At 57.0% G+C, this 22,753-nt stretch overlaps 9 protein-coding genes and 1 non-coding gene across 10 annotated transcripts; 5 read left to right on the forward strand and 5 right to left on the reverse strand.

Annotated features, from left to right (window-relative positions):
• Positions 1 to 75: 75 nt before the first annotated feature.
• Positions 76 to 1,799, reverse strand: ACO1O0_002635 (cytochrome P450; the record flags this gene model as incomplete). Its single annotated transcript, XM_083192101.1, has 4 exons — positions 76 to 192; positions 260 to 1,012; positions 1,083 to 1,454; positions 1,506 to 1,799. The coding sequence occupies 4 exons, from the start codon at positions 1,797 to 1,799 to the stop codon at positions 76 to 78; spliced, it is 1,536 nt and encodes a 511-aa protein (XP_083053315.1).
• Positions 1,800 to 3,940: 2,141 nt separating this feature from the next.
• Positions 3,941 to 5,475, forward strand: ACO1O0_002636 (uncharacterized protein; the record flags this gene model as incomplete). The annotated part of the gene is made up of 6 exons (XM_083192102.1): positions 3,941 to 3,949; positions 4,044 to 4,256; positions 4,311 to 4,674; positions 4,736 to 4,853; positions 4,912 to 4,979; positions 5,051 to 5,475. The coding sequence occupies 6 exons, from the start codon at positions 3,941 to 3,943 to the stop codon at positions 5,473 to 5,475; spliced, it is 1,197 nt and encodes a 398-aa protein (XP_083053316.1).
• Positions 5,476 to 6,738: 1,263 nt separating this feature from the next.
• Positions 6,739 to 7,401, forward strand: ACO1O0_002637 (uncharacterized protein; the record flags this gene model as incomplete). Its single annotated transcript, XM_083192103.1, has 1 exon — positions 6,739 to 7,401. The coding sequence occupies one exon, from the start codon at positions 6,739 to 6,741 to the stop codon at positions 7,399 to 7,401; it is 663 nt and encodes a 220-aa protein (XP_083053317.1).
• A 214-nt stretch (positions 7,402 to 7,615) lies between these two features.
• On the forward strand, positions 7,616 to 7,699 carry ACO1O0_002638. Its single transcript has one exon. It is a non-coding gene; the product is annotated as a tRNA-Thr (tRNA).
• Positions 7,700 to 9,524: 1,825 nt separating this feature from the next.
• Positions 9,525 to 11,523, reverse strand: ACO1O0_002639 (uncharacterized protein; the record flags this gene model as incomplete). Its single annotated transcript, XM_083192104.1, has 2 exons — positions 9,525 to 11,264; positions 11,323 to 11,523. The coding sequence occupies 2 exons, from the start codon at positions 11,521 to 11,523 to the stop codon at positions 9,525 to 9,527; spliced, it is 1,941 nt and encodes a 646-aa protein (XP_083053318.1).
• Positions 11,524 to 12,107: 584 nt separating this feature from the next.
• ACO1O0_002640 (uncharacterized protein) lies at positions 12,108 to 12,835 on the reverse strand (the record flags this gene model as incomplete). Its single annotated transcript, XM_083192105.1, has 2 exons — positions 12,108 to 12,760; positions 12,823 to 12,835. 2 exons carry the CDS (start codon positions 12,833 to 12,835, stop codon positions 12,108 to 12,110), a joined length of 666 nt encoding a protein of 221 aa, XP_083053319.1.
• Positions 12,836 to 13,403: 568 nt separating this feature from the next.
• ACO1O0_002641 (uncharacterized protein) lies at positions 13,404 to 15,082 on the forward strand (the record flags this gene model as incomplete). Its single annotated transcript, XM_083192106.1, has 3 exons — positions 13,404 to 13,640; positions 13,663 to 14,054; positions 14,122 to 15,082. The coding sequence occupies 3 exons, from the start codon at positions 13,404 to 13,406 to the stop codon at positions 15,080 to 15,082; spliced, it is 1,590 nt and encodes a 529-aa protein (XP_083053320.1).
• A 311-nt stretch (positions 15,083 to 15,393) lies between these two features.
• AKR1 (ankyrin repeat domain-containing protein) lies at positions 15,394 to 17,793 on the reverse strand (the record flags this gene model as incomplete). The annotated part of the gene is made up of 4 exons (XM_083192107.1): positions 15,394 to 16,022; positions 16,271 to 16,592; positions 16,645 to 17,454; positions 17,518 to 17,793. The coding sequence occupies 4 exons, from the start codon at positions 17,791 to 17,793 to the stop codon at positions 15,394 to 15,396; spliced, it is 2,037 nt and encodes a 678-aa protein (XP_083053321.1).
• Positions 17,794 to 18,975: 1,182 nt separating this feature from the next.
• On the forward strand, positions 18,976 to 19,839 carry ACO1O0_002643 (signal recognition particle receptor subunit beta; the record flags this gene model as incomplete). Its single annotated transcript, XM_083192108.1, has 1 exon — positions 18,976 to 19,839. One exon carries the CDS (start codon positions 18,976 to 18,978, stop codon positions 19,837 to 19,839), a length of 864 nt encoding a protein of 287 aa, XP_083053322.1.
• A 231-nt stretch (positions 19,840 to 20,070) lies between these two features.
• Positions 20,071 to 21,685, reverse strand: CYS4 (cystathionine beta-synthase CYS4; the record flags this gene model as incomplete). The annotated part of the gene is made up of 2 exons (XM_083192109.1): positions 20,071 to 21,364; positions 21,426 to 21,685. 2 exons carry the CDS (start codon positions 21,683 to 21,685, stop codon positions 20,071 to 20,073), a joined length of 1,554 nt encoding a protein of 517 aa, XP_083053323.1.
• Positions 21,686 to 22,753: the final 1,068 nt, after the last annotated feature.

Raw genomic sequence — 22,753 nt, forward strand, 5'->3', positions numbered from 1 at the left:
CACGAGACGAAGAGCAGACGAACTAACGCAGAGTTCTGTATGAACTAATATTTAATATGTAAAGGGGGGTGGTGATCACGCGTTAATCTCGGGGATACCAGGACGGCGCTCGAGCTTGACCTGGATGTTGTCGATGAAGGTGAACCACCACCAGCGGACCGACCACTGCTTGCGGCTGTCATCGATCGTGATCTATAAGGGTTGTTAAGCTCCAGTAACTCAACTTCAAACTATGAGGGAAAAAAAAGCAACAACATACATTGTAGCGGCTGAACAGAGTAGTGATCAGCTTATGAATCTCCACGTTGGCCATGTTACGACCAATGCAGATCCGGTTCCCCCCGCCAAAAGTCATATCCGTATCCTTCATCCTCTTGAGGCGAGCAGCAAACTCATCGTCCGACTCACCCGGAGCCTGCAGCCAGCGGTCCGGGTTGAACTTGTCGGGCTCGGCGCCCCAGACACCGGGGTTGCGCGACGTGACCCAGGGGTTGAGACCGACCTTGGTCCCCGGGGCAATATAACGGCCGTCGGGGAGGGTCAGGCCGCTCTCGGGGACGATGCGCTCGAGGATGCCACTGATGATGGGGTGTATGCGCATGCCCTCCCTGATGACGGCGTCGAGATACGGCAGGTCGCACGTCTCCCTGTACTGGGGCGGGAAGCTCAGCTCTGCGCCGTCGAGCTCGGCGACGAGCCTGGCGTGGACGTCGCGGTTGGACAGGATGTACCAGGTGATGGCCTTCATGGCGACGGCCGTGGTGTCGGCGCCGGCGAGCACGTTCATCATGAGGTAGCTGACGACCTCGTTGTCGCCGACAATATCCGGGTGCGTCTCCTTGGCCTCGAGGAAGTTGTCGAGGAAGTCTCCGCTGCCGCGCTTCTCCGGGGCGGCGATGCGCTCCATGACGCGCTGGAAGCTGTAGGAGGCGGCACCCTCGAACGTGGCGAACTTGATGGGGCAATGCTGGTTCTTGCCGAGCAGCCTATCGAGCCAGGGAATCTGGCCGACCTGGGGTATGTTAGCATCACACGTATCACACGTATACGTATGCTTGCTTAGCTTGTGACGGTATACATACACAGCCTAGGTAACGCATCACCATCTCGCCCGTGTGGATCATACCCTGGACATCGGTCCCCGACTTGAGGAAGCCCATGTCGTGGCCAAAGGTCATCTCCCAGTCAAAGTCCCAGGCGGCGTACTCGATCCAGTCGGCGAGGTCGACCGTCTTGCCGGCATTGGACCCGTTGACGAAGCGGTCCTCGAGCTGCCGGCACATGACCGTGGCCATGTTGTCGGCCATGTGCTCTTTGGTCAGGATGGTGTTCATGGAGAAGTACTTCTGGTACGGCTTCATGTACCGGGCGTGGAAGTAGTTGCTGCGCGTGCTGAAGACATTCTCGAGGCGCTGGCCCTGCGAGCTGGCGTCACCCACCTCGTAGAAGTCGCTCTGTGGGAGAGATGGTAAGCTCAGCCCAATGATGCCTATGGCTGTACTGACCTTGAGAAAGTCGCCGCGGGTAGAGTAGACCCGCTTGAGGATCTCTGGGTCGCTCAGGCTGACCATGTTAGGTCCGATGCGGACGGCCGGGCCATATTTCTTGTGGAGGGCTCGGTGGTTGTTGGTGTGAGTGCAGCAGAAGTAATCGTAGAAGCGCCACAGGTCAGTGAATTTGGCCAGGAACGGGCCTGGTACGGCCTTGAGGGGAGAGAAAAAGTAAACAAAGGTAAAGCGGATGACGGCGAGGGCTATGACAACGCCAATGACCTTTGCACCCAGGCTCTCGACAGCCATGACGTCGTCAATGGGGGGAGAGGGGAGTGTAATAAGCACCCAGGGGTGGGCTCGAGAGGGTCCAACAGGCTGGAATAGGAACCAGAAACACCTAGATTAGTCTCTACAAATTACGATACACCTTAGGACTAGGCCGAGGAAAAGAAAATCCGGAACAAAAGCAGCAAATCTGCCACATACATATTCGCGGTAATGTGAGAAGGCGAGGGCTCCCAAGTCGACATGATCCCCCAGTTTTAAAGCAGGCTTGGCAGAGACTGGCGCTCCTCCTCCAGGATGCATACCAGTAGTTAACAGGGACCCGTTCGGGCTTTTTCTTGGTGCCACCGAGTCCAGAGATCACAATGCTGGCTACGTAACTTTGAAGGTTGTCATGTAGATCAAACGTCAAAGACCCATACTCGTACAGCGACATGCCCAGGGGCCAGGGTTATCGAACATAGGCACCATGAACATAATGCCCACCAAATTCCGGTAAGCCTCATTGCAGACCATAAACACTGCAGACCATGAACTGCTATGATACTGCCCAATGTGTCCATACTCCCCTCAAGATGTCTCTTTCGTGAGCTACCTTGAAATGCTACTAGCGAGAGGGTGTGGAAGAACACGGGGACAATCAAGTCAGGCAGGTAAGTTGAGGGTTCATGGCAGGTCAAATATGACTTGTCTATTGCACGTATCCTCTCCGTGTGCCACAGACCCTTGCTTCCAGGGAGTGTCCTACATGCAACCCTGGTCCCCTGCCATCAGGAGTCTGGAAGCCAGCAAGTCACGCAACAAGCCTTTCCCGATGCCCTGCATCTAGTGCGGGACCGGGAGGCTTCCCGAATGCCCCCATGCCCGCTATTTATCTAATATCCCACCATAGGCCCGCTCCAGGGCGTTTCCCCGGTCTATTACAGATGCCGGTCTTGCTCTGTTTCGTGTTTTGCAACCAACATACATGATGGTCAAATCATGTACGCAGCCCGTTGAGTAAAGAGGCAGCCACTGGAAATTTCTGTTGGCTGTCGAGACCGTGGCTCGACACTATTGATGGCACGCAGGCAACGAAAAAGAAAGGAAAAAAGGGGAGGACCGAGAGGGAATACTTCAGACACTACACAATATTACTTCACCATGTGAATACCATAATCTACCTATTCTCGATATTTTTTGAACCCAAATTCCATTACCCGTATGCATGCAATATGAGTACCACGTCCTTGCTACGGTAGTGGTGGAGCTGGTGTGAAGTCCCTGGCCCAGACCTGATATTCCCCGGCAGTGTTGGTTGTTGGTTGTTGGTTCCATGCCCAACGCCAGGCAGTCATCAGTCGATGGATTGTAGACTTGGCACGTAGCGTTGTGCATGCCGTTATCTACAACAGGCATTAGTGTTCGCACCATGTGGCCAGATTTTGACCCCCGAACAAAGCCGGAGAGACCACAAGCATGGCTTTGCCAGCGGCACCAGCGACAGACTGGGGGAGGGAGGGTCAAAGCGAGACTATCGAAATGCATATCATATCATTGCTGCGGGGAAAGAGGAAACTCGTCCGATAATACCTCATACACTGCTCCATAATCCCCTTGTAAGGAACACTACAGGTCCTCAGGCGGCAGACGAGCCATGGGGTGCACCAAAGAAGGAACAATCGGTTTTTTTCAAGCCTCTCATCGGTTCTCTCATTCCCCAATGGCTTCTGGCACTTTATATGCAATGTGAGTGCGTTATGAGCATCATCCGTAGAAAAAAGCGTGATTTGCCCCTTACGGGGGGTAATGCCATTTACGTCGTTGGTTGGGTCCCTAGAACAGCACTCAATATCAATGGTACATAGTGCATAGTACATTAACAGTACAATTATTATGCATTCACTCTGCCTTCAAGGCAAACAGCAGTTACTTGGGATTCCGAGGATGTGGTCAACTAGTTACCTGTAATAATACGTCGTCCAGATTCCCAGCACGGAGTACGTACTCAAAACTGATTAATCCCTGCAGTTCTCTTTCCACTCCCGGTCCTCTCCTTAGAAGTGAAGTAAGCTCTGGAGGATAAAAAAAAAGTAATCGATGGCTCATATGTGGCACGACAGCAGAAGATTGTTGAAACTCTGACGAGACTGCTCTGGCATCTCTCGTTCAATCTCTCGATTATGACTTTTGTTTGACGTTTATAGTTACTGGGTCCATTTGCCATCCCCGGCCCCAGTTCCTAAGACATTCTCCTATTTGATCTGCGCAACTCAAGGTTCGCAGGTTATCCAACTTGCACCCGCCAACCTCAACCAACGCAAGAAGAAGATCACCAGCGTAGTCATGGGTTCCTACGGTGGGAGAGGCCCGATGCTCAACGCTGTTCTTTGGGTCGAGAGCTGCCTCGCCGCCGTCTTTGTTCTTGGCCGCTGTTACACTAGACTGTTTATCATGCGCAGTGCCGGGTTCGATGACTTTTGTCTGTTATTGACACTAGTGAGTGTATTTCGGACCCCATGCAAAGGCAAGCTATACTTACTTGATATCAAGCTACTATTCATCGCGTACTCGGCATGTATCAGCGCAGGCACGGCGCACGGTATAGGGCAAAATCGCGGGGACGTACCACCCGACGACTACACTGAGGCCATGAAGCTGGAGATTATTGGGCAAGGCGTCTGCATCTTTAACATTGTGACGAGCAAGGCAGCCGTCGCCTTCCTTCTCCTGCGCTTTGCCGCCCGGACGTGGCACCGAATCTTTATCTGGTTCTGCGTTGTCACCAACTCTATCATGGCAACCCTCCTCACCGTCGCCGTCTTTGTCCAGTGTATACCCGTCGAGTCGGTGTGGAACTTCGACGTAAAGGGGAACTGCTGGCTCGATTTTACGACGGCGGGCATCGCTGTATCTGGTGAGTTAAGACACGGTAGTAGTGATAGTGATCTCAGAAAAAGGCTAACGAGCAACTTCAGCGTATGCCGTGTGCATCGATTTTGCTTTGGCCATCATTCCGTGCTTCATTGTCTGGGAACTTAATATGAAGAAGAAGGACAAGCTTGTCACCATCTGCGGGTTGAGCTTGGGTGTCTTGTAAGTCGCTGTTGAATACCCCCTGGCTTCGTGCAACCCGTATCTGACCATTCTTCAGCGCTGGTATCTGCGGTATTCTACGTACAACGGCGCTGAAGTCGCTGAGCTCGTTTGATGAGTACATCTGTCGGTCTCATTCCCCTTTCAGAGACTCCAGGGAACCCCACAGCACGAAGCTAACTCTTACAATACTGCAGTCGACACCGTCGACATGCTCATATACTCGGGAACCGAAAACTTCGTCTCGGCCCTCTGCGCCTCCATCCCCGTCCTCCGCCCCCTCTGGACCCAGCTCGTCCACGGCTACATCTCCCGCGACGGCTCCTACCCTTCCAAACGGGGCTACAAGCTCAGCGACCTGCGCAGTGGCGAGAACCCCAGCGGAAGCGGCGTCGGCATCGGCGGCGGCTCTGCCGGCATAGGTCCCGAGACGCGCATCTATGCCCGTGGGTTCCAGAATGCGTCTGTCAATACCAGCCAAGACTCGATTCTAGGGGTCACGGCGGACAGTAAGAAGGGGGATGGGAAGTGGATACACTGCCAGACGGAATCCTCACTCAACTCATCGGCTCCTGGTGCTGAGGTGCCTCCGCAGCCTGATGAGCGAGAGGGGAAGCGTTGAGGCCCGGTGCCGATGCGGTAAGATGGGTACTATACAAGGTATAATATATATACAGGGTTCAATTTAGCCGGTGGAATTTACAATTCCCTCATAGGGATGGTTAGCGTTGTACATATTAGGAGGCCACATATACAGCCTATAAATACGTTCTTCTTTCACCTACATACAACTAAGAAATATTCGTATAGCACTAGGGTCCCTTATGTGTAGATAAAGTATGAAGCAAAACTATTGGCCCTCAGGAGTTTCATAGCTGGACATCCTTGTCCGGTTTCTTCACCATCCGGATCGCGGTCACGTCAACGACTTCGACGGTGCCTGGGCTAGTGTCCCGTCGCCCTTTTTAGGAGAGAGTCGTTCCAACCCAGATGCATATTGCTGTTCCTACATCAGTCTCGAAGCATACCCATCCATGTCTCAATGATGGGATGGTTTCTCTTTCTCGCTTGGGTCCATGGCCCACGGGCTAGATATGGTATTTCCATAGCATCGCCCGTGGGACAAAAGCGACTCCAACGTACATACACACGGTGCAAGCATTAACCACAATATCCCGAGCCATGTGTGTGTAATATCATCTGTCGCACTGAACAATTAACAGCGGGAAATGATGTGTTCGACGTGACGTGCAGTGCGCAACACGAAACTTGGCTTAGATCCAGCCACGCATACTAGACTCCAGTCTAGAGAAACATTAACTCGCCAACGAACGATCCGGTCGGTTTCCACGGAGGTCCGCCTCCCCGAAGATATTAGCTACGTCAACCGTGTCTCATGCTCGTGCCATGGCGAGTAATCACTAGCGATCCGGGAAATGTGCCCCCAAGTGCCATCTGACCGTCGTCCCATGTCTGGGTCCCATCACCATGGACGGGCCTGAACGTAAGCAACTCCTTTAAATGACGTTGCTGGAGCTTTTACCCAGACCTGGACACCCATTTACCGGAAGATTTGGCTGGCTAGAAGCGCATTCCAGTTGGACCATGTGGGAGCCACTCATACGTAATCCAGCGGTTAGCATCTCCGGACTCAATACAGAGTTTAGACCGGTTGGTCCAGAAGTGTCCACGGTCTCTCACAAAAAGACTCGCAGGGAGACGCTATGAATTTGCAATAAGTGACCTGGGTCTGACGACTGGCATGCCGGGCGCTGTGGTTATATAGCAGGGCGCTCTTGCCATCCGAGTTTTACCTCTATTCAGTCAATTCAACCCACACTCAAGAGCAACATATCATCAGCATTCAAACCCACGAACCGCAACCATGGCATCGGAGTTCGTCCCAGACTCGCTCTACCACACCAGCCTAGTCGTCAACGAGCACGGCGTCGAGACGACCTCTGTGATCCCGAAATACTACGTGATCGGCACGCACGCCACGGTCGAGTCCGCCAAGAAATTCGCGCTCAGCGTGCTCCCGAACCTGGGATATGAAAAGAGCGACTTTGCAGACTACGAGGAGCGGCCGCGCGACGTGGAGGAGTGGTCCCGCGGCGAGGGCGTCGTCGTGTACGCCAAGGCGGCCCCGGGCCAGGAGTTCAAGGTGGTCATCGACACCAAGGACAACTCGGGGAAGCTGCGAGCGTCGTCGGCCGACGGGTCGATGGTGCTGCCCAGCGGCGTGGACCACCTCAACTACCTGGTGCAGACGACCATCGACTACCGCGCGGACCGCAAGGCGAGCAACGAGATCCAGGGCGCGTACGTGGTGCGGGAGGACGCGCTGAAGGCGGCCAAGGGGTTGCTGCTGGTGGAGGGCACCAAGGAGAGCGACTATGCCGAGTTTGACTCTCGCGAGAACCTGGACGAGCCGAAGGACTGGCCGTACGGTGATGATGTGCTGGTTCACGCCGTGGAGGAGACGGGGGAGAATTACCTGATTTCGCTCAAGACGCCGCCGCAGGTTAAAGAGCACAGGAAGCAGTGATGGATGAGGGCAGGAAAGGCAAGGGTATTGTACCCATATTAAATGTAGTATCGTGCAACGGTCAATGAAAGAAATCCAAAAATGCTGCGGTCCAGGACTCCAGATGGTGAATCTATGTGAGCCATCAATCGTTGTGAGATCAGCCCCAGTGCACAGTGCGTTGCCCCAAATATCCCATATGATACCAAATACTAGCCCTTCGTTTACTGCATAGGCCGGCATGGCGCAGGGGTAACGCGTAGCACTCGTACTCTCACGACTAATGCTAAGATCCTCAGTTCGAATCTGAGTGTCGGCACATTTTTTTGCTTTTGCTTTTTTGCCTTTTTGCAACTCTCTTTTTACCCCTTTGATAGAGATTTGCCATGATCTCATTTGGATGGCCGCTCGTTGGGTGTTGTGGAGGGAGGATCTGTCCCAGCTATTCGAGTTACAAGTGCTTGTGTGACAGGAGTTGCGGCTGTGAACCTTCAAATGACCAGTCTAGGCTGCTACCAACCTGAAAGAAGCATTTGGACATTTTTACATTCTTACACCATCTAAGTAAATTTGCACCCTTTCAATTAACCTATCCTTTTTCCTAAGCAAGGTACGCACATGTTCGGTAGTATCATCACGGTTGGGGTGTTTTCGCTATGGCTCATTAGTTTAGCAAGAGCCCAGGTTGACAGGTAAGTAATAATTAGTAATTTCTTTATCAGGATGCCTGTACGGGTATTACCAACTCTACGGTATTGTATAACAACGTTGATTAGATGGCACGGCAAATGAAGGTCTTACGCCAAAATCATCAACATCACACAAACACACATGGAGTAGAGTCAAATATTACCCTGCTAATCAAAAGCATCAGAGGCAGCCCTGATATCGCCCCTCGAGGTGATTTAAAGGTAGCGTTTTACTTATATAAGTACGGTCTTATCCACGGCGTAGGGGTCGTGTCTTGGATTTGGAACTGTAGCATCGTGCGGTTACCGTTTAGTAAACATTCTTGTAGGTCGCATCCGGTGGTTCTTTTGGCTATAAACGTCACTCTATCCTAGTAATCTATGACCCGTTCATTGAATATTTGATCCGATATAATGTTTATTTTTCTCATACAGGCTGGTAGCTTGTTGAGCCGGAGGGCAAAACGACGTGCAGGTCTATGAGAGAACTACGGAGGTTGAGGAGCTCCTTGGGTTGTCCGAGACAAGTACTTCGCCCCAAAGGCCTATACCAGTCAGCTGCCTCTTCAGCCTACTAGTTCTCAAAGGCGCCCCCAGACTGCGACTCTGCGTATCGTCTGACGAAGATGAGAGAGCGTTCACATGGGTGGTTCTCGAGCATCACATCACCTCTTAGCCGCTCGGTCGACCTATTCGCCGCCTCGGGCCCCCTAGTATCCGGTTGGTGACATTTTTCATTCCTACATAACGCTCTTATATACCACCGCAGTACTCTATTGAAAGCCGGCCAATCCTCCAGGCCAGCTAACCTACGAACTGTAACTCGGCATGCTATCTGAATCGACATATGACGACTTGTCACGTCTATACGTCGTAGATCCAAACTTCAGGAAGTCTCCCCGGTAGACTAACTCTAGCTGTTCGTATGTCATGGGATGCCGGGGCTCACCTTTGCTCTCCTAGCGCTGAGACCGTTCTTCCCCAAGCTGTATTAACAGATAGATGATGCAATCTCCAGAGCGTAGAAGTTGGCATGTAAGAGAGGACTCCTAACCAAGGAGCCAAGTCTGTGTCATGGAGTCTTTGGAAATCTACTAAGTAAATATCCCCTTTAAAAGCGTCTATCATTAATTCCGTTATCATTGTTTGCTAATACATTGCAGGGCGTTACTGAGAGGCGCTCGAAGAGTCCATTTCCTCTCATACGCGACGATAGATAGCCTGGGGGAAGGGGAGCAGTGGGATCCTGGACATGGGCAGCGTCCTATGATATTCTTACGGATGTATAAGCCTGGCTGTGGAAGACATGACATTGAACTATATACTTGGGCATGATCTATGTATACCCCAACAGGACATATACAGATAACAATAACAAGTATGGGCTGTATAATGGAGTAGTCTACGACCATTTATCCCCAAGCATAAGGGCTGACAGGCACATGTGCCAGCCCATCACAGCTTGGGGCCCCTGACCTTGGCCTCGTAGACAGCCACCTCAACCCCCTTGACACCCCCATCCCTCATCACCCTCCGCAGGATCTTGCCGCTGGGCGACTTGGGCACCTGGTTGACAAAGACGATTCCTCCCCGCAGCCACTTGTACTTTGCCGTCTGCCGCTCGACAAGCTTCCGCAGCCGATGGGCCAGGGCGAGCATGTCTGCCTCGTTCATCCGCCCAGCAGCAGCACCAGCTGCGACGACAAACGCCCGCGGCCACTCGGTCGCCTCGGCCTCGTCATACACAGCCACGACACCGGCATCGCCAACCTCGTCGCTGCTGCACAGGATGGCCTCCAGCTCCGCCGGCGGGACCTGGAACCCGCGCACCTTGATCAGCTCCTTGATGCGGTCGCTGAGGCGCAGCGCCCCGTCGCCATCCAGCGACCCGACGTCTCCCGTGCGGAACCAGCCATCCTGCGTGAGCGCCTCGTTCGTCGGCCCCATGTCCGGCTTGGCCCCCGGGGTCAGCCCCCCAACGGGCAGATACCCCATCATCACCCCCGGCGACCGTATCAGCACCTCTCCCGGCTCGCCCAGCGCAGCCGGCCTGGTCACCGCCCCGGGACCAGCATCACCATCGCCCTCTTCTCCTCCTCCTCCTCCTGATGCTATCATGACCTCCACCCCCCAGTGCGGCGTCCCCGTGTCATCCCTCTGGGCACGCATCTCCGCCCCGCCCAGCCCGCGCTGCAGCGTCACGCTGCACGCCTCCGTCAGCCCGTACCCCAGCCGGATGCGGAACCCCAGCCGGGCGTGCACCTGCGCGACGATCTCGTGGCCCAGCGGCGCGCCGCCCGTCACGCCCGCGGTGACGCTACCGAACCGGCCCCGGTAGGCCTCCACGGCGGGCGACTTGGCCAGCATGACGGCCACGGGCGGCGCCATGTGCAGGTACGTGATGCGGCGGCCGGCCACGGCGGCAAGCATGGCTTCGAGACTGAAGCCCCGCATGAGGTAGACGGTGGCGCCGGCGGGGAGGACGATGAGGAAGAGGTTGAGCAGGCCGTAGACGTGGTAGAAGGGGACGAAGCCGAGCCAGCGCTGGGGGCTGCTGGTGGTGCGGCCGCCACCGCTCTGGGGGTAGTAGTCGGCGTCGTGCCACAGGGATGCGACGGCGAAGTTGAGGGCGTGATGCGAGAGGAGGACGCCCTTGGAGCGGCCGGACGTGCCCGAGGACCAGAGGATGACGGCGGTGCGGGAGGGGGCGTCGAAGTGCGAGGGGGCCTTGACCTGGGTTGTGGGAGGGCTGAGGAGCTGTTTCCAATCGGATGGGGGTGAGGATGAGGATGAGGATGGTGGTGGTGGTGATGGGTACGTCTCGTTGGCCACGTCGACGGTGTAGATGGGCACACGGTCAAAGTACGCGCCATCGTCCTGCATACCCACGGCCTCGCGCATGGCAGCTAGACACGCCGTGGAGGTGATGATGACGCGCGGCCGCGAGTTCTGCAGCACCCAGGCGATCTCGGTGCTGGTGAGGGCGGGCGAGACGAGGGTGGCGGTGAGTCCCGAGGCCAAGGTGCCCAGGACAGCGGTGGTGAAGGGCAGGCAGTTGGGCAGCTGGATCGCCACGATGGGGGCCATGTGTGGGCGGGCGCATGTTGGCGTAGGGGGCAGGGCGTGAAGGTCATCGGGATCCAGGCCATGGAGTCTCTGGAGGCTTGCGGCGAGAACGAGGGAATCATGACGGAGCTGGGACCGGGTGAGGCCACGGTCGTCACAGTGTTAGTCGATCCCGATATCGAAATACCCACGGTAGGACAAACTCACCAGTTGCCTCGTCGACAAACACAAGTCTCTCGTCCTCGACGTGAGGCACGCGATGCTCTCGCGGCGTAAAGGCGCTCTCGGCCTCGAAGGGATTGCTGAACAGCCAGTCAAAGACCTTGGCCTGGGGGAATGCTGTCGGCGCACCGGCGTGAGCCAGCGCTGGGGACTGGGGACCTGACATCAAGATGAGTGGGGTGCAACGTCCAGGTGTCTGCTGGTGTGCATAGGCCTATGAGAAGTGACAATCGCTACCAATTGCATCAGCTCAGGCAAGACAAATGGAGGGAAGGTCTCGGCTGGAGGCCCGGGGGGATCCGTGGCTTTTGGGGTCGAGCGACTCTAATCTGACATCTCGGAGTAAAGATAGCGAAATTGCGGAGGCGGGGGGGATTCCGATCCCCCCCATGCCTTGTATTGGTAATAGTCATACTCCAGTCCTTCGTATCCGTAGTCGCATCCGATTCACTGCCTCCAGGGCTCATCGGGTACTGGGGTTCATTCCGTGTTTCGGTGCGCAGATCCGGCATCTGCATTCGGCATGTCACCTTGGCCACAGCCTCCAGGACCAGAGCACGCTGGAACCCTGGGTGGACAGTTGGACAGTTGGACAGTTGGACGGTTGGACATTCACAAGCGTCATGCATGGGTGAGCATTCGGCCACCGTTTAAGGACCATCTTTATTCAAGGCTTCGTCACTCGTGCTCGCATTATCCAGATCTGCCAACCTTGCAACCCCCCCACCCCCCCGGCCATCGATCCCCTGATTACTTGGCCTTGGCCTTGGCCGGCCCCTTGTTCAGCACCAGGTACAACGGCAGCAGCACCAGCGACCCGACGAGACACATGAGCGCAGCCCACAGCTGCCAGGCCGTCCACAGCAGCGGGCCCAGCCCCGGCAGCAGGAACTGGATGCAGTCGTTGGCCTGGTACAGATCCTCCTGGCTGGCGATGAGGTAGCGAGCGCGCTCCTGGCCCGGCCCGGCCAGCGCGGCAGGCTCCCGACCCTCGGTGATGGGATTGCGCGCCGCCACCGTCTCGGACGTGTCCCACGACGCGCGCTGCGTGAGCTGCAGCACCGTCGTGAGACGCACGCGTGCCCGGTACAGAGGCACGAACCACAGCGCGAACGTCTGCCGCACCGCCACGTACAGCTTGCCCGTGCGCTGGTCGAAGACGGCCGAGTCGACGCTGATGTCGATCTTGGGGCTCAGCGTGCGGTACCACCGGTAGATGGCCAGGATCACCCACAGCGAGTCGACGTTGTGGGCTAGTGGGATGGCGCCCTTGGAGAAGGACGGCACGCGGCAGAAGGGGTGCACCAGGCCGGCGTTGCGCAGGAAGTAGGTGTTGAGGGTCGTCTCCTGCTCCTCGGGCGTGCCCGTGGTCAGGGTTGTGATGACATCGCCAATCTCGCGGACTGCACAGTGAGTGAGTTGTCTGGGTAATGATGGTGATGGTGCTGGTGAGCCCAATGCTTACCTGGATGCTCCATGGCGACGAGGGAAGGTGTGCGGACAAGTCTATCAAATCATGAGGGTCCAAGGTGAACTGACGGCGGGATAAAACAGGATCCAAGATGCTCATATTTCTGAGAGGATCCCCATGTTGATGTAACAGGCATCTCACCGCTTCTCAAGCATGTGAAGATGCAGTGAAGCCATCCATGATGAATCGTGACGTCGCCAGCTTGCCATGGCGGTGGGTTTGGAAGAGCAACCTGCATCCATCCACACCTGGACCTTCTAGCACGTTTCCATGCGCCCCGAATCTCCAATTATCTCCCATGGGCTCCGTAATCACGAGCTCAGCCAGGAGCAGTGGCCTAATTCTTGTCCGACTCTTCGCAGCATGTGAACGGCGGGTGTCGTGCCTTGACGTCACGATGCCATCTTGTTTGCTTCGTACCCACAGTGGGGAGACATCAACGGTATTACATCAATGCATTCAATATTCCATCGTAGATCAATGGCTTAGAACTTGATAACGGCCAACATGTAGGCCCCTTTTCCTCCTTCTCATTGCCCCATCGCCCTTCTCCAAATCCTCCCTTTATCGCCAAAATGGCGTCGCGATCCGAACTCCAAAATCCCCTCTTCCACCCGCTACTCTTCCTCTACCAGATCCTGCAGTTCATCATCGCCAAGCTGCTCGCGCCCAACCCGCCTCCTTCTGATCGCCACCTCGGACGCCCCAAGATTGCCGTCATCGGCGCTGGTATCACCGGTGTCACTGCTGCTGCCCACTGCGTTGGCCATGGCTTCGACGTTGTCATATTTGAGAACGGCGGCAGGGACCAGGTCGGCGGCATCTGGAGCGTAGGTCACTTACACGTACTCCCCGGGCCACCAAGCAACAGCCGCTGACACCAACCAGAAGGTGAATGACACCTCGGGTCTGCAGATCCACTCCCTCATGTACCGCTTCCACCCCTCGGTCCAGTGGCAGCGCGGGTACCCGGACAGGCAGCAGATTGTCGACCAGGTCCAGCAGCTGTGGAAGCGCTACGGCCTCGATACCAAGACGCGGTTCAACTTCAAGGTCGACAAGGCGTTCCAGGACAAACGGGGCAGGTGGATCATCAACGATCCCTCCCAGGGCCGCTTCGATGGCCTCATCGCCGCCGTCGGCACATGCGGTGATCCCAAGATGCCTTCCATCCCAGACATGGCCCAGTTCAAGGGCGAGATATACCACTCCTCCCAGCTCACCGGGTACGCCATCACCTCACATTCCTCCCCCATTGCAAGCCAGTCCCCCCACTGACATTGACTGCTCCAGCAAATCCGCCAAGGGCAAGAAGATGGCCATCATCGGCGGTGGCGCCTCCGCCGTCGAGGCCCTCGAGTTCGCCGCCGCCTCAGGCGCCTCCAAGACGTCCATCCTCGCCCGCTCCGACAAGTGGATCATCCCGCGCAACATCTTTGTCGACACGCTCCTCAGCCTCAACGTCTTCGGCCACGAGACCCTCCTGTCCTTCGTCCCCGAGTTCCTCTTGCGCAAGTTCTTCTACCGCGACCTCGAGCACCTGTCCCCCTCGGACAAGGGCCTCTTCATGGACACCCCCATGGTCAACTCGGACGTGATGAGCAAGCTGCGCACCGGCGAGGCCGACTGGGTCCGGGGCGACATCCTACGCCTCGTCGAGCACGGCGTCGTTGTCAACCGCCGCGCGCGCGGTGTTCCACAGAACGGGCCCGGCCACGAGGAGACCATCCCCGCCGACATGGTCGTCATGGCCACGGGCTTCCAGCGGCCCTCGCTCGCCTTCCTCCCGCCCGAGTGCTTCGCCGACCCCTACGGCCCGCCCAACTGGTACCTGCAGACGTTCCCGCCGCCGCACCCCTCCGTGTCGGCCATCAACTGCACGTACCTCTCGGCCATCGGCACCGTCGGCAACTGGCACATCGGCATCTACACGCGCATCCTGCTCATGTTCCTGGTGGACCCGCTGGCGCGCCCGGGGGCCTTCTGGATGCGCCGCTGGATCGACATGACGCGCCTGCTCAAGACGACGGGGCCGACGGGCGCCTTCGACTTCTTCACGTACCTGGAGCTGGTGTGGTGGTTCGTCTTCTGCGTCGCGTTCAACCCGTTCCGCTGGAAGTGGGCCTTCTTTGTCTTCTTTGGCGTGGGGATGGGGTTGCCCAAGGCGGTGGTCGAGCGGGAGCAGAGGCTTGTCGATGGGAATGGGAATGGCAGCTCGTACAATAGGGTCAAGGACGAGGGGGTTAGCATCTAACGTTAGATTCTGTAAATATATTTCATCGCCACAAGAACTCACACGCAATCTCCGGAATCACCCTGCCTCACGTGTGTAGTGTTGTATTAAGATATATAGTTTAGTAGTAGTACAGGCCCTGGTCGGGCCGTCGTAGTCGTGATCCTTCGTTTCCCCATCTCATCCAAGAAAAATTCCCATCTTCTGCGGCCAGTCGTTCGCTATGCGACTGACACGCTCGTCTATCAAGTCTGCGCGTGCTTATAAAGGATGCTTTTTATCAAGTGTAGTTCACGCACGTGGTATCCAGGTACACCCGAACCAGAAAGCCTCTACACGTCCTCGGTGCCCACGGCCTCGTATCCGTCCCGCCCGCGCCGCCCCGTGAGCTGCATCAGAGTCGGGCTCTCGTACATGGCCGTGTAGTCGACCTTGTCGCCCCCGAGCGCCGCCATGCCATTCTCCCGCTGGCCAAAGACGGGCGCCGGGTCGCACCAAAAGTCCTTGCAGTTGGCGACGCAGCCCCGGCTGTACGGGTTCTTCTTCTGCTTGCGCTTGCCCGTCGCGGCGCCGCGGCCCGCAATCGTCTCGATGAAGGGGTCGATGCCCAGCAGGCGGCTCCATGTCTTGAGGCCACCGTGCTTGTGCTTGTGGCCGTGGCCGGCCTGGCTGCTGTCACCGGTGGGCGAGAGGGAGGGGTGGTCGGGGTTGAGGGGGAGACCCGTCGAGGTCAGGGCCGTCGCCATGCTGTTGTCGTGAATGCCATACATGTTCTCATACGTCGTCATCGCGCGAGCGACCTGCACGCCCTGGGTGAAGAGCAGCATGGATATCCATGCGAGCTGCAGCGTGATCCAGACAGCAAGAATGAGCGTGTACCCGTCAGAATCGACGAGCTTGCACAGGTTGGGGCTCAGGACGCGGCAGGTCTCAGCGCCACGGTAGGAAACCGTGTCAAAATCTGGATGGCATTAGCGGGATTCGCACGGTCCAGTACAGGCCAACTTACAGTAATACAGCAGCCAGTCGTAAGATATAATGCCAAAGGTCAGGGAGAGGAGGTAGAAGAAGAAGTGACGGTGGTTGTTAACGCCAACGCAGTTATACACCCAAGGGCAGTGGCTACGGGTGTGTTAGTAGGCTCCCAAGCTCGAAAATTCATCTCCACTCACTGGTCATGCTTGGCCACGCATCGCTGGCACATCTTACAGTGCTTGCTCCGAAGGGGCGTGCGTGTCATGCAGGTGACGCAAAAGTTGTTCTCGTCATATTTCCAGGACCCCAGCAGCTCATCAATGACGGCCTTTTGCTCAGCAATGCCATTGAGCTTTGGCACAAACCCCGGCTCGAATCTCATGCTAGCGGTGTAGAAGTATGCCGTCAACCCGAAGAGGGCTACAAAGGCCAGGTTCAGCAAGATGTGCGACGCCGGATTCGCACTGGTAGCGAAGGCGGTGGCTGGGAGGACGACAAACAACCAATTGATCCCGACAAGGAACAACGTTCCTGCAAAGATGCCAGCAAGCCAGGGCTTGCAAAGTCAGCATTCACCCACACGATCCGCTGGGATTCCAACTACTCACCGTCTTGTGGAACGCCCGCATATTCGAAGGCGCATACTCCAAAACCTGATTCCCAGCCCACTGAAAGCAGAAACCCACAAACGCTGCAAGAGGAATGCCCAGAAACACGGGAGAATGCGAGAGAACCATGATAATCGCCCAGACCATCAAGAATGGGCACAGAAACGTGAACTTGAGAATAAACGCCCGCTTGTCCTGCAAAAAGTACCGCGCCCCAGGCCAGGGTGGCGTCAGCGGCTGGCCGTCCTCGTCGTAGCCACACTCGTGCAGTGCCCTATGCCACGCCTGCTGCGTGCTCAATTCGTTGGCCGTCACTGCGGGAGTCTTGCCGGCGTTGGTCTTGGCGAACCGGTCCGCGCCGTACTCGATGAGCTTGAGGATGCAGACGGGGTTGCCCTTGACCAGCGCCCAGTGCAACGCCGTGAAGCCCTGCTCGTCGGTGGCGTGGACGCTGGCGCCCCACCGCAGGAACACGTCGACGCACTGGTGGAAGCCCTTGTACGCGGACCACATAAGCGCCGTGTGGCCGTAGCTGTCGAGGACGTCGACGGGGATGCCCTGGTGGAGGAGGAGGACAATCAGGAGGACGTTTCCGTTGAAGGTCGAGATGTGGAGCGTGTTGTAACCCTGGGCGTCGGTGATGAGAGGATCGGCGCCGTGCTGGAGGAGCAGGTTGACGGTGTAGTAGTGGCAGCGCTGGGCAGCCCACTGCAGCGGCGTTGCGACCGACTCGCCGCCCTTCTTGTTGATCTCGGCGCCGTGCTCGATGAGGAACTTGCACATTGCGTACTGGTTGTTGATGGCAGCCCACTGCTGGCCGATTAGCTTCGGTTTCCCCAAAAGTCTTCCCCCGGTCTAGCCAGGCAAACCTACGTGTAACGGTGTGATGCCCTCGTCATCGGTGTATGTGGCATCTAATCCTCCCGTCGCGAACAACTTCTCCATAGCGGGAATGTCGCCTACCCGTGCGAGCTGCATGATATCATCTTCGTCGTCCTGTGGCTGCTGGCCTTGCACCTGGCCGTCAGCTGGCAGGGCTCCCATCTCCATATCGCTATTGAGCTTGGGCGCTGCGGCGGTCGACTTGGACGAGGGCTGTCTGAGCAACGTGGGGGCAGCTGTGCTGCTTCCGGCGGATGACGCGACCATGAATGTGAGGAGGGTGGATGGTTATTTCGGTTTCGTAGGACGGTCGTTTTGGCGAGGTTGGCTCAGGGGGCAGGGCGCTGGTGGGTGTGGGGAGGGGACGACGAAGCGTCGACGAGACGAAACGAGCTCCGGAGCTGGAAGAGAGAGAATGGAAGCAAGGCTCAATTAAGAAATACACATGGCAACTAATACAGGGCCACGAAAGAGGGAAACAGAGCCAAAGGAGGACCAGGAGTGCGCCGACGCTGGATGCCGGATGCGATGGAAATTTGCTGCAAGGTGATGGGGGGCGACGCGTGGAAGCAGAAAAGACGAGCGAGAGTCGGCCTTGGGGTTCGCCCAGCTGAGGCCGAGCTGAATCTGCTGACATGCAACCCCAGCGTTGCGCATTGCCCCAACAGGCTTAGCCCCTCAACTCTGCCGGGACCCTGGGGCTGTGAGATCAACGCATAGATTGCAGATTGTCAATTGCTAGGTAAAGAATTCATAGATAATGATAATTTCCTTGCATTGTGCAATTCAACCCTCCAGGGAATGCTTGGCATCTGACAGGCGGTGCAAAGTTTCTCGAAATAACCTCCTCTTCACTCTCCGATTGCCCCGACTACAAATGGGTTTGACAGAATGCAGTCTTTATCAACAACTTGTTACTGCTAAATATTTCTACAAATTCATTTAGAGTCTCGTGGCACAATGGACCGACAGCATGATGGTGACTGGCAAGAATTTTGCTAATTATCTCCCACTGTCGGTTGATGCGAAGTCGGGGGGCTTTGATGGGACGCACCCAGATCTATCCTCGGGACACAGTCCAGAGACTGCAGACAAGAACAACGCATAGTATATCCCGGGAAATCCAACGATAAAACAGAGAAGCTTGGGCTTTCTACTTAGAACTAACATTTATTAAAAGCCATTTTATGCAAACACCCTCAGCTCGACGAGATCGAGTTCTGTTCTTGACCGAAAGTCTAGGGTACCTACGTGTCTGTGGGCCCGCCAATCATCAAGTGGCGCCACTGTGTTCATTCACCACGCAACACCAAACTTCGACCTTACGACAACCACGCCGAAAGGCACTCTTCGACGACAAAGCTTCTGTCCAAGGCCTTTACATAAAGAGACAACTCCCAATATACTCCGGAACCGACTACCTACTAGAAACCGCACACGTCTTCCACCATGGGCGACCTCTCCTCGATTTTCGAGGCGCTCCTCACGCCCTCCATCCCCCTCGCCATCCTTGGGATCATCGTCGTCCTCGGCGCCCCTCTCCTCTGGCACATCATCCTCGCCTCCTCCTCCACCTACACCGTCCCTCCCACCGTCCTCCTCCTCGGCCCCGAGGGCGCCGGCAAGACCGGCCTCCTCACTCTCTTCGAGCGCGGCGATGACGGCCCCGCCCAGACGCACACCTCCCAGACCTCCCAGACGGTCGAGCTCAACGCCTCGGTCGACTCGGACTCTCGCGCTAGCTTCCGCAACCACGACGACACGACCGGAACGCACACCAAGTTCCTGCTCGTCGACACCCCCGGGCACGGCAAGCTGCGCAACGCGGCCATGGGCAAGCTCGCCCGCACCGAGAAGCTGCGCGCCGTCGTCTTCGTCGTCGACGCCGCCGCCCTCGGCGAGCAGGACGTCCTGGCCGCTACGGCGTCGTACCTGCACGACGCGCTGCTGTTCCTGCAGAAGCGCGCCGCGGACAAGACCAGCGCCAACAGGGGCCCCGTGCCGTTCCTCATTGCCGCCAATAAGATGGACCTGTTCACCGCGCTGCCCTCGACGCTGGTCAAGACGAACCTCGAGGCGGAACTGACGCGGATCCGCGCGACGCGTAGCAAGGGCTTGCTGGACTCGGGCGTCGGCATGGACGATCTTGGTAGCGAGGAGCAGGATGGCTGGCTGGGCGAGTACGGGTCCGAAAAGTTCTCGTTCAAGCAGATGCAGGAGTTTGACGTGGACATTGAGGTTCTACCGGGCAATGTCACGGGCGACGGGCCGGGGGCGGATAAGTGGTGGTGGTGGATCGCCCAGAGGGTATAAGGGAGCAAAGATATATAACAATCGTAATATTAATTCGTTAGACTGACCCCTGTTTTCCCGCCTATGCAAATGCTCTGTAGACGTTGAGTCTAGCAGCGATGTCTTGACCAATCCTCCTCTATACCACACAACTTGCGCTGTCATTTATGCTATACGTTGAACCAAACGCCATTGTCACATCGCATTCATCAAATCCGGCAACACATGCTCTGCCTCCAATCCAATCATCTATCACGGCTTCTTGTTGATCATCCAAGTCAGGAGATCGACCTTGGTAACAACGGCAACCGGCTTCGACAGCGCCGCCGAGTCGCCGTTGGACTCGGTCACCACCGCTGCGCTGTTCCACTCGAAGAACTTGCTGAGCTCCGTGAGGGGCGTGTCCTTGGTGATCTGGACAAACTTGCGCTTGCCGGCCTTCTTGCCCTGGCCTAGCGCGGCGCCCTGGCGCGGGTCCGTGATGATCTCGTCAATGTGGCCAAAGTCAAACATGACGTCCTTGACCTGGCTCTCGGCCGTGGCGCGGCCACGCGAGATGTAGCTGAGGAGGTTACCCAGGGTGACGAGACCAACGAGCTTGGAGGGCGTGGAGGCGGACAGGACGGGAAGCTGGTCGAAGCCCTTGTCGCGCATCGTCTCAATGGCCTCGGAGCAGGTGGCCGCGGCGGACACCGAGGTGACGGGCTTGAGGCGGAGGGACGCAATGGTGGCGCCGCCGTACGGGTCTACCGTCTTCTCCTCGACCGAGGTGGGGGCCTCGATGCCATTGGCGGGGAGGAGGTTGTTGGCGGCAAGCCAGTCGTCGTCGGCAAACTTGGTGAGATAGCTTCGGATGCTGTCGGGGAGGACGACAACCACCACATCGCCCTTCTTGAATCCAAAGTCCTTAACAGCCTCGACCATGGCGGCCATGGCAGAGCCAGAGCTGCCGCCAACGAGAAGGCCCTCTTCGGAGATCAAGCGTCGGGCGAGGTAGAAGGATGCCTGGTCGTCCGTCTTGTACCACTTGTCGACGATCTGGCGGTCGAGGACATCGGGGATGAAGTCGTAGCCGATACCCTCCACCTTGTACGAAGCATTCATGTGCTCCTCGTTCAGGACCTCAGGCAGCGCCAGGATACTGCCCTGGGGGTCCGCGGCGATAATCTTGACATCCTTGCTGTGCTTCCTCAGACCCTTGGCCAGGCCGGTGATGGTGCCTCCGGTGCCTGCACCAGCAATGATGGCGTCAATCTTGCCACCGGTCTGCTCCCAGATCTCCTCGGCGGTGCCGTACTCGTGGGCCTCTGGGTTGTCCTTGTTGGCGTACTGGTCGAGGATGTGAGCGTTGGGCATCTCCTTCTCGAGGCGGCGGGCGACACCAATGTGGGACTCGGGGCTGTCCCATGCGGCCTGGGTGGGGGTTCGGATGATCGTCGCTCCCAGGGCGCGCAGGACGGACACCTTTTCGGCCGACATCTTCTCGGGGAGGGTGATGATCGTCTTGTAGCCCTTGATGGCGCCGACGAGGGCCAGGCCAATACCACTGCTGATGTCAGTGCACGGTCACCGGTGGCGGGGCGTGGGGATATGGGAACAAAACGTACGTGTTGCCACTGGTGGGCTCAATGAGAGTGTCACCGGGCTTGATGCGGCCGCTCTTCTCAGCCTCCTCAATCATGCGCAGGGCAATTCTGTCCTTGACGCTGCCACCGGCGTTGAAGAACTCGGCCTTGACGTAGACATCGCACTCAATGCCCAGGGACTTGGGCAGCTTGTTGAGCTTGACAAGTGGCGTGTTGCCAATCAGCTCCGTGGCGGACAGGACCGTTGCGGGCTGGCGAGGAACGTGGGGTAGCTCGGCCATGGTGGGCAATGTCAGAGAGGAATGATGATGAGAAGGAATGAAGTTGGGGGGGGAAAGATGTCAGGGACCGAGATGGAAGGACGATCCGAAACCTTATTAGGGTGACACTACAAAAAAGTTTGTCGCAATCGCGAGGGGCGATATGCTCAGGCGGGCACTAACTTCTTGGTCTGGCAGTTGCCCCGCTATGCCGAAGCTACGCGATCACTCGATCACTGACGGCACCGGCCGATGGGCTGCCTGCGCCACTGTGCCAGTGGCTGAGTCAGCGGGGCCTCACCTGACTTGGAGGGGGCGGATTGCCAACACTGACCGAGGTGAGTCGCCTTCACCGACCGTCAGTCACACCATGCCGCTCAGGGATGATGCCAACTCGCCGCGACCAACAAGCTTACCCGGTCCCCTCGCATGCATAATAGGCCGTGTCGCTGTGCAGATACCACCCGAAATTCAGGCGGCCAATTGACCATATCTTGACCTGGGTCCGCCCTGGATCTGGCCATCCACCGCGCTGCACGCTGGCCGCTTGGATGCGACAGGGCCGGGTTGAATGCATTCGAATCTCTATTGACAATTGCCTGCTACTAGTAGTATCTCGTATTGTTGGTAATGGCACTTGTATTCTCTTCAATTGGCGAGCCGTCTCGCTGGGTGACGAGCACCTTGCATCTAGCACCCCTTCGGAGCAAAAGAGCATTGATTCCAGGACGACGCCAAGCGAGGTTGACAAAGGGCCCAATGGCCAGAATCCAGTCGTCTTGTCCCAGCCAGGCAGGAGACCAGCGCCCCCGGCGCCACGGTTTGTTTACCGCGGACTGTCCCTGTAGGCTGTAGGAACAGCTTTAGCCAGGCCTTTCAACAAGTCCCTAGCTTCCAGAAGACCACAAGAGCCTATTAAAGTTGGCATAGGCAAGTTTGATCCGGCAAGGATGTGATCGCCGACGAGGCGACAGGGCTGGATACTGCACTGCACCACTGTGCTCATGCTAATCGTCCACTCTTTGGACACACGCAGCCCTGATATTTCGTGATGCTGATCGGATAGAAGAAGGGAAGCCATAGAGGAGC

This window comes from Amphichorda felina (genome assembly GCF_050947745.1).
Source record: "Amphichorda felina strain 45539 chromosome Unknown scaffold_2, whole genome shotgun sequence".
NCBI lineage: Eukaryota > Fungi > Ascomycota > Sordariomycetes > Hypocreales > Bionectriaceae > Amphichorda > Amphichorda felina.